The sequence below is a fragment of the Sceloporus undulatus genome, chromosome 7, assembly GCF_019175285.1.
Source record: "Sceloporus undulatus isolate JIND9_A2432 ecotype Alabama chromosome 7, SceUnd_v1.1, whole genome shotgun sequence".
Taxonomy (NCBI): Eukaryota; Metazoa; Chordata; class Lepidosauria; order Squamata; family Phrynosomatidae; genus Sceloporus; species Sceloporus undulatus.
In genome coordinates this window covers 31993463-32003141 of record NC_056528.1, presented here as the reverse complement: position 1 = coordinate 32003141, position 9679 = coordinate 31993463, and the positions used below count along the sequence as shown (strand labels likewise).

The 9679-nt window shown below is 44.0% G+C and overlaps 1 protein-coding gene across 1 annotated transcript in view; it reads left to right on the top strand.

Moving 5' to 3' along the window:
- Positions 1 to 9679, top strand: part of MBNL3 (muscleblind like splicing regulator 3) — an 82772-nt gene that overhangs the window by 54371 nt on the left and 18722 nt on the right. Inside the window, 3 exon segments of the mRNA XM_042479483.1 lie at positions 5258 to 5458; positions 6503 to 6739; positions 9268 to 9321. Coding sequence (XP_042335417.1) covers positions 5258 to 5458; positions 6503 to 6739; positions 9268 to 9321 — 492 coding nt within the window.

Sequence of the window (9679 nt, the reverse complement as noted above, 5' to 3'; positions counted from 1 at the left end):
ATTATTATTATTATTATTATTATTATTATTATTATTATTATTATTATTATTATTATTATTATTATTTCCATCCTGGGGTGGAGTGGATCAAAATGAAGGCATTGCCCCCTCCCAAATTAGGTTTTCTGCCTCCCAGATGAAGTTCTCCTACAGTCCCCAGGTTTCTAGCCTTGCAGTAACTTAAAACTTCAGTCGGACCTCTAGAATATTTAGGAAAACATCCAAAGAAAAAGGCACAGTTGCAGAGGGAATTCAGGCACAACAGATATATATAAAGAGCTCTAGGGGTGAATAATTTGCATTCAGTTAATTCAGATGGGAGGAAAGGAGAAGAGGAACCTTGCTCTTCCCTGTAGACTCAGGCAAAAACAAACTTCTGCAGCTTCTCCTGGCTTGTCTCTTCTTCCTCATTAATAACTTCTCCCATCTTACTCATATTCTGATATTGCTTGGCCACATGTGTCCCGGTTTTCATCTGTGAAACGTTGGAGGGTATGCCCCTGATGTAGAAAAAGGAAGCAAAACCAGTCTTTGTTTGCAACCATGCTGTTGTTGTTGTTGTTGTTGTTGTTGAGTGTCTTCAAGTCATTTCTGATTTATGGCAACCACAAGGTGAACCTTTCATGGGGTTTTCTTGGCAAGATTTGTTCAGAGGAGGTTTACCATTCCCTTCCCATGAGGCTGAGAGGGTGCAACTGGCCGGTGGATTTCATGCTGGAGCAGGAATCAAACCCTTGTCTCCAGAGCCAAAGTCCAACCAGTTTGCAACCTTGGCTCTCTCTTATCTCTACTTGGAGGCAAAGCCTCTAAAGCCCTTGGAATGATGGCCAAGTTCAGGGATTTAAAAAACAAATCCAAAGGAAAGGGAGGCTTTGATGGGAAAGAGAAAGTCAGGGACATTTCTCCTTTGATGCGCTTTCTGAATTGGTGCAAAAGCTCCTCGGGAGCAAGACCTGCCTTGGCCGCAGCTATTGCTTTCCTTTCAGTGGCTGGGTTTGATTGGCATCCTGGAAACGGCGCAGCTGCGTCACCTGGGCACTGTGCCAAAAAAGGGGGCCGGTTTTGGAAGCCCCGTACATTTTTAATAGCTCTTGCAAGCGTGCCTGGGCATTTGTGTAGCCGAGTGCAAAAAACGGCAGCTTTTTGGAACCTGATTTCGTCACGGCGGAGGAATTTTCGTCCTTTTGTCCTCCTTTTCAAGATCTTGGCTCGTGTCTCTTTTGTTTTCAAAATGTCCCCCAGCGAGAGCAACAGAGAGAGTCTTCTAACGCCTGGAAGACCGGGTTTGCTTTCACTCCACACACAATTATAGCTCTCCGATGCCACTTTAACTGGCATGGCTCCATTCCTATGGAAGCCTGGGATTTGCAGTTGAACGAGGCATTTGAAATTCTCCGCCAGAGAGCTTTTGTGCCTCTCCAAACTACAAATCCCAGGATCCTGAAAGATGCAGCTGTGGCAGTTAGAGAAATCCTGGTGCTATAATTGTGTAGTCACAAAGAGACCTAAAACCCATTTATAAGACTGTGCATCAGCTTACAGATGCCAGAACGTGGGTGCTAAACTATCCTTTTGAAGGTTTTGACTGGTATAATAAGAGTTTTCTTTCTGTATCCTAAATCAATCTGAACCTTTCACCATAAGCATGCCACTGTGCAGATAAACCTCAGGCTTGAATATATAGATATATATTCTACTTCATCTCTGTCTGTCGGAGACTACAATCTGCAAAAGCTCATGCTGGAATGAACCTATAAGTCTCAGAGATGCTGTAAGACTTCTTTTCATTCCTTTTCTTCCCTGCTTTTTATACTGAGGCTGTTGCCTCGTTGCAGAAATGAGGCAGTTCGATACCACTGTAACTTCCATGTTAACATGCAATGGAATTCTGGAATTGGTTGTGGCAACAAGAGAGAAGGATAAATAACTCACAAGACCACAAATTCCAGAACCTCATAGCATGAAGTCATGAAAATTAATGCAGCATGAAACTGCATTAATTCTGCAGCAATGAACATTTGTAAGGGTGCAAACTTGTTGTCCAAAGAGTGCCCCAGAATGGGACTGTAAGTCTTATTGCTAGTATCTTTTACTACCCTGGAAAATAGAATTTGCAGATACCAGACCTGCCAGGTGTCCAGAGTCAAGCCTATACTTCATATTAATTCATATTAAGCCTATCTTGAATGCTGGTGTAGTGGTTTGAGTGTTGGACTAAGACTTTGGAGACCAGGGCTCAATTCCCAGATCAGCCATGGAAACATACTTGGTCAAGTCATACTCTCTCATCTCAGAGAAAAGCAAGGAAAAACCTCATCTGAAGAAATCTGTCCAAGAAAACTCTAGGATAGGATTATTGTTTGTTGTTGTGTACCTTCCACTCAATTCTGACTTATGTCCAATAAGTCCTATTCTAAGGCAGACCTACTGGGGTTTTCTTGGCAAGATTCAGAGGAGGTTTGCCATTGACTTTTCCTGAGGCTGAAACCAATGGGTTTCTGTCACTGAGCAGGAATTTGAACCCTGGTCTTCAAAGTCCTAGTCGAGTGGTTCCCAATGTTTGGTCCTGTGGGTGTTTTGAACCTCAACTCCCATTAGCCCTAGCCAGCTTAGCCAACAGTCAAGAATTCTGGGAACTGAAGTCCAAAACATCTGGATGACCAGAGGTTAGGAGCCACTATCCTAAATAAACACTCAAACCGCTATACCAGGCTGCTTTTCTAAACATGTCCCAACATGTTGTTGCCGAATCTGGGATTGTGAATCCTAGCCTTGGAAAACTCTGAGCAAATTAAACCCAGTTGAGCAGTGCAGCGTCATTTTGGTTTCGAAAGAAGAACAACGTAGTGGAGTTTGGTGCCAAAGCGACTCAGAATCTCTCTCTCTGCCAAGAAAAGCTGAATTCCTGACTTGGACGCAGTTTGCAAATGTATGCGCCTCTGCCCGCTTTGCCTTTCTTTAGATCGTAGGTGTAGCAAACTCCACAAGGCATGGTGGGTGGCGGCGTGTTGGAAGAGCTCAGGGCAGACCAGGAACAGTTAAACCACATGTTTTGTTTTCCTGAATAAATCATCCTTATCAAACCCATTTGAAAGTCTGCATGTCCTCACACACACATCCCTAATTTTTCCATTTGTACTTTTCCATAGTTTCAACATGGATCAAGTTCAAGTAACCTCCAATGTTAGGCTAGCGAGGTGAAAAAAGGGGTGACTTTAGGTGCATCTACACTGTAGAGATTATGCAGTTTGACGCTACTTTAACAGCCATGGCTCCACCCTTATTTCTATGGTGCAAATGCACCCTACTTATGTGCTGTCTTTTAATGAGATACTTAATTTTTAAAACACGTTTCCTATGACGATTGGCTTGTCTCTTAGCCATATTTCGTTCTGAGCTACTGTATACACTCATGTATAAGTCTGGAAATGTTAGTCAAAAAGTTGACCCAAAAACCTGAGTTGACTTATCCCTGGGTCAATATAGGTACTGTAACCACTGTACCTTAACACTTATTTTAAAATAGGAACCATCCCCTGGTGAAAGGCAAAAACATAATCTGTCCTAGAATCACTGATGCTCCTCTATTTTTCCATCCATCCATCTTTTATTCTGAGCACAAATAGTCTGCTAGAATTTTGTTAAGTCCTTTGGTGTTGTTTTCCTTTGCATCATCCTTTATTACCTGTCCTTAGATTTTACTCTCGACTTATCCTTGGGTCACATCAAAATGAATAATTTTGCCTCCGAAACCTGCCCTTGACTTCTACATGAGGTCGACTTGCAGTTGAGTATATACAGTATATTATAATCTGCTTTGTGTCCCATATTGGGAGGAAAGCAGGATATAAAGAAAATATATGAATTGGTTTGGGAGGAACCGCAGTTTAACACAGCAAACCTCTGTCAGTTTCATCGCAGAAGCGTCTGAGACCTCCGGTGGAGCGTATCAAAGGCTTTGCCCGGCACATTCACCAGTGACCGGGTTACCAAGGCCTTAAAATAGACCCAACAATTGAAACGCTGGCAGAAGTAGGACAGGAGGCTTGTTCACCGCTAGCGTCTTCTACAAAAGGAGGCTCTGAGTCATGGCTGTACTTATGCGCTTACGGGAGCCACTCCTGCCTGGTTTCATTCTCTCTTGCATTTGGCTCTAGGAGGAAACAAGTAGAAACCTATTTGTGGCATATGAGTATCGTCAGCCCTCTGTATCCATGGATTTTTTTTTTATCCACAAATTTAACCATCCACAGCTTGAAAATATTCAAACATATTATAAATTCCAAACGCAAACCTTGATGTTGCTGTTTTATATAAGGGACACCCATTTTATGATGCCGTTGTACTTAAAGGGACTTGCACATCCATGGATTTTGATATCTATGGGGAGTCTTGGGACCAAACCCCAACAGATGCCAAGGGCCCCCACTGTACATAACTTGAGGTTTTGTGTGTGCAGGTTTTATTTTGGGTGGGGTGCAAGTTTTTATTTGCTAATCCCCTGGTGCATGATCAAAAAAAAAAAAAACACTTCCAAAATGTCATGGAGCCATTAAATGGAGGGGAAGAAGATGACCACGCAATAGGAACTATCTCCCATTGGAGCCTCATTTTACTTTCTCTCCCTGATGGACTGCAACCTGGAAAGGGACACTGTCCTCATTGCTTGGTTGCCTCTCTCCTCTCACATTCCTCTGGCTGTTGTATGGTCCATGAATGGTCTTATATGCTCTTTTAATGCTCTGATATGTTCTTTTGTCTGTGTTGTCTATTTAATTTGTTGTTCTTCCCCACCTTGATCCATAGGGAGATGTGGGCAAGAAATAAATATTTGCCAGAATCCTATGCAACCATTGTGTACTATGTAGCACCGTAAGAACATTGCTGTGTATGGCCTGAGCCTTCCGTTTCTGCTGGAGACTGGTTAATTGGTAGGGATGGAGTGGCAATCAGGGGCAGGCTGTGTTAATTGCCTAAGGTGCCTCCTTAATTGTGTCATTAAAGCGGTTAATGATTTGGGCTGCTCTTTGGCCATACCGATGAGGACACACTGCATGCTTGCCATGCACCTGGCAAGTCTGAATCGATACAGAGGGGAGGGGAAGACAGCAAGAAAATGAATAGACATAGAAGTGGGGGTTCTCATCCTGGGACTGAACACATTGTTCCCAAAGTCCAAGAGTGGGCTCTTGTGCAAGAGTGGACCCCTAAGCTGAGCTCCGTGCTGATTGTTTTCTGCTCTCCTTTCCCCCAACAGACGACGTTTCCTGTGACTCCTTCGCTTGCAACCAGCCCCACCATGGCGTTCAGTCCCTATCTGAGCCACGTCTCCCATGGAATGGGCTTGGTTCCCGCAGAGCTGTTACCAAATACACCCGTCCTGGTGCCCGGAAACCCGACGGTTTCAGTACCGGGAGGCTCTACTGGACAGAAACTGATGAGGACAGATAAACTGGAGGTATTTGCCTGGCCTTGGGTCTCATTCATCTCCTCCTTTATTCTGTGGAGGAAATATAAGGGGGAGAGTTTGGCCTAGAATTCTGTGGAATGGCTTCCATGTCAGTGGGGCCATGAATCTGCTCCGGGTGTTGTTCTTGTTGTTGTTGATGTTGTCGTCCTGCCTTTCTCTCGATATAAGGCCTCAAGGTGGCTAACAACAAATTTAAAGCCATAAGTCAAAATTGACTTGGAGGCCAACAACAACAAGTTAAAAACAATAAAAAGCATTAAAAATGTATTTGGATGAGAGACCACTAAAGAGTACCAGATGCTTTTGGGCTCTCTTTTAGAGGAAGGATCTGGCAAAGCCACCTCTGGAGTATTTCCTTGCCTGTGAAATTGATGGGGTCACCATAAGTCAACAGACAATGTGAAGGCACATACATTCATACATAGGACCCAAATACCCTAAAGTCACTAGATCCTGTCTGTTCTTTGAAGTTATGCAGGGCCAGCCCTGGCTAGCACTTGGATGGGAGATTCCCAACAAATACTAGGCACTATGGGCTCTCTTTCAGAGAAAGGGACTAGCAAAACTACCTTTGCTACAAAGACCCTATGAAATCCATGGGGTCCCCAAAAGTCAAAAGGTGACTTGAAGGTGCACACACACACCAGTAGTGTTCACCCCAAGAAGAAATGGAGATGAGCCAATGGGTCCTAATAATCTCTAGAATAGGTATGGGGAAAGTAGAGACCATATGCCACATGTGACCCCAGAACTGTTGTGGTCCCCAGGACCCCAGGATATACCCTTTTGGGGGGAAAATAATTCTTTTGGGAATGGAGGATTGGGAAGAGAGGCATGACGGTGAAATAAAAATATCTTCATTTTTATCCAGCCTTCATTTGGTTAGGGAGTTGGCTGTAGACGCTCTTTCTGTTCCTTTTGCATTCACCTTGAAAGGGAAGACGAAGGGTGTTTGGGAGAGATCTGCTGATCTTTCTCTTCCTTCCCTGCATCTTTCCTTCTTGCTTGTATAATGTGTGTCTTCCTCCGAAGGTTTGCCGAGAGTTCCAGCGTGGCAATTGCACACGGGGCGAGAACGATTGTCGCTATGCTCACCCGATCGACATTGCCATGATAGACACGAACGAGAACACCGTCACGGTTTGCATGGATTACATCAAAGGGCGCTGCTCCCGGGAGAAATGCAAGTACTTTCATCCCCCCGCACACTTGCAAGCCAAAATCAAGGCAGCTCAACACCAGGTGAATCAAACGGCTGCAGCCGCAATGGTAAGAGAACGACCTCCAGGTCAGCTACTGCTAAATATTAGGTATTTATTTATCCCTTGGAGGTAAAGAAGGAGAGATGAAGCTCTCCTTCTTTTCTTCCAATAACTTTAGAATGGGTCATCATTTCAGGGGAGGGCTGATCTTATGCATCTTTACTTGGGAGAAAATCCCACAGATCACACTAAGCTCAGACAGCAATCCTGGGCTGCATCTACACTGCTGAATTCATGTTGTTTTACATTGCTTTAACTGCAAATCCCAGAATTCCATAGCATTTAGCCTTGGCAGTTTAAGTGGTATCAAACTGGATTAATTCTGCAGTGTAGATGCAACTATGATTGCTCCTAGTTCAGCAACAACTGGATCACCCTTTTTCCAGGGCTCAGTGCACTCATGCTCAGTTTAAAAGGTGGTCCTCCTACACCTTTTATTGCAATCTGGTCTGAAAATAGGATCTCTTCTAGCCTTTTGCCTTATGTGGGGGATCCATTCCAGACCCCCCTCCCCCGCGTAAGGCAAAAGGCGCATATGCTAGAGCCCCATTGAATATAATGGGGCTCAGGCTCGCGGCACAGCAGAGTGTGTGCGCCGTGGGTATACGCACCATTCATTCTTTTGCCGCATGGCTTCAGCATAAACTGAAAGCTGCGTATAATATGCCCACGTATGGCGTGGGTGCACTGTATAGACCACCGGTGTCCCTTTGATGGCTTCTATTATGCTATAACACCAGTGTTGGGGGCTGCTGGGTGTTGCAGTCCAGACACCTTTGGAGGACCTCCAGGGGCCCATCCTGTATTATAAAGGCATTCCCAGCATTAGGCTTGTGCTGAGCAAGGAACTCCCTTGTAAGCATGCATAGGAGGGCAAGCCATAAAAGGCCACAAGGCAAGCAAGGATGGCGCACTGAAGGAAAAGTTATCTGGGGTGGAGTAAGTACATAAAGAGGTTTTCCTCCTTGTGCAAATATTTGGTGGTTTACCCTGCAAAAAGTTTGTAGGATATTCAAGACAAGACAAGAGGAAAGACTTCTTGTGTGGAACTCCTTTCCTACAGGAGGTTGTTGTAAGGCATTGTATTGGTTTACAAGCATTTATAAACAGTTTATATTGGAAATTGGAGTCTTTAGCCTAGTCCTGAAAATGTGAAGTGTCGGCACAGTGCTGGTTTTTAAAGGGGTAATGGTCAGGTTGGTAGAAAATGGGAAGCCTGATCAATGGTTGCAAGTTGCACTTAGATGTACCCTTCCCTTGTGTATTGTTCATTTTCTTATCTTGAAGGACCTGCATTTCTTAATAACCAGATCCTGTACCAAAAAAAATCAGATTCTGTCATTGAAAGCCCCCTAAGTAGTTTTGTCCAATTTTAACTTAGGCCTGTTACAGACTGCCAAAATAAAATTGCTTCGGGTCTCTTTGGAGGTATGCTGTTTAAATGATGCATGCATCCTAAGAATCCAGAAGCTGCATCAAAGCTGCACTCCAGTGCTTAGGAATGGAGTGTGGCTTTCGTGCGACCTCCGGACTCTTAGGACCCATGCATCATTTAAATAGCATACCTCTAAAGAGACCCGAAGCAGCCTTATTTTGGCAGTCTGTAACAGGCCTTACTTCTCTGATTTGCACCTAGAAAGATTACCCAGAAAGAGGGATTGTTATCAATAGATCATGTGAGAAGATGGCATATCCTCCAACTGTCCTGCTTTGGCGGGGACAGTTCAGATTAATCCTCTGCCTTCCCACTTTTTCAGCTGCTTTTAACAATGTCCCAGTTTTTCTCTCTTCCCCCCACTTTCTCCCTTTGTCCTCTGTTTGCTTCGATTGCTAAAAACTGAGTTCAAAGTGCAAAGGTATCTTGCACTTTGCAGGAGAGGAAAGGAGAGGTGGGAGAAGACTCTTGCCCTTCCTAGTAGGCTCAAGCCAAAGCAAACTGCTGCAGCTTTTCCACACTTGTATGTTCCCTCTACTTGAGAGTTGTCCCAGTTTTTATCTCTGAAACATTGGATGAGATGAGAGAGGAGAGTGTAATTTTAAAAAAGCTTGGAAAGGGCTAGAAAGAAATGAGGATTTTAAAATAATTAAAACAGCAACCATTTTGCAGCAAGCTTTCGGACGCTCTGCATGCATGCTATATCAGAATTCTTTGGGAACTCTCATCCCATTGATAGGAAACAAGATGGTATTGACTTTCTCTTTAGCTTCAGGCCTTCAGATTCTGCAATAGCAATGTCCCCCTAAAGCGAAGGCAAGGAGCTGACTTCCTAGCGTTGTGTCCAGTTGGTTGTCCTAGGCCCTTTGCCTTGCATTTGTGCATGTGTCGTCCGTCCATCTGTCTGTGTGTGTGTCGTGTTTTGAAATATATATCTATATATTATGTAATGCATTCATTTTTATTTTTGTTTTCTTCCACAATGCCGCTCTCCTTTTTGACTGCAACTCTGCTTGCTGTTTTCTGTTGTTGTGCTTGAAAAACAAAACAAACCCTCCCTTGGCTCATTACCATCATGTGCCCGCTGCCTGCTAATTAAGACTCAGCCAACTGTCCGATCACAGAAGCGAACCCTCGAGGCAACCTTTGAGCTGGTACTTGGACTTCTCCTCGCCTTCTCGCTTTGCATGTAACCATCTGTTAGATTGCATGGGATGCTCTGTGTTCCCTTCCTTCGTCCGTTCTGTGTCTTGCATGACCAAAGAGGTGGCCAACCAGACAGGAAGCAGGGCCTGTTCGTTCCGGGGCTGCAATCTGTTCTGCTTGCACTATTATTCCTAATAATAATAATAATAATAATAATATACTGTATATACTCATGTATAAGTCTAGAAATTTAGGTCAAAAATTGACCCCAATTGCCTCCCTGAATGGTCCTTCCATGGGTCAATGTAAGTACTGTATCTTAACTCTTATTTAAAAGAAGGAACTATGCCTGGTGAAAAGCAAGAG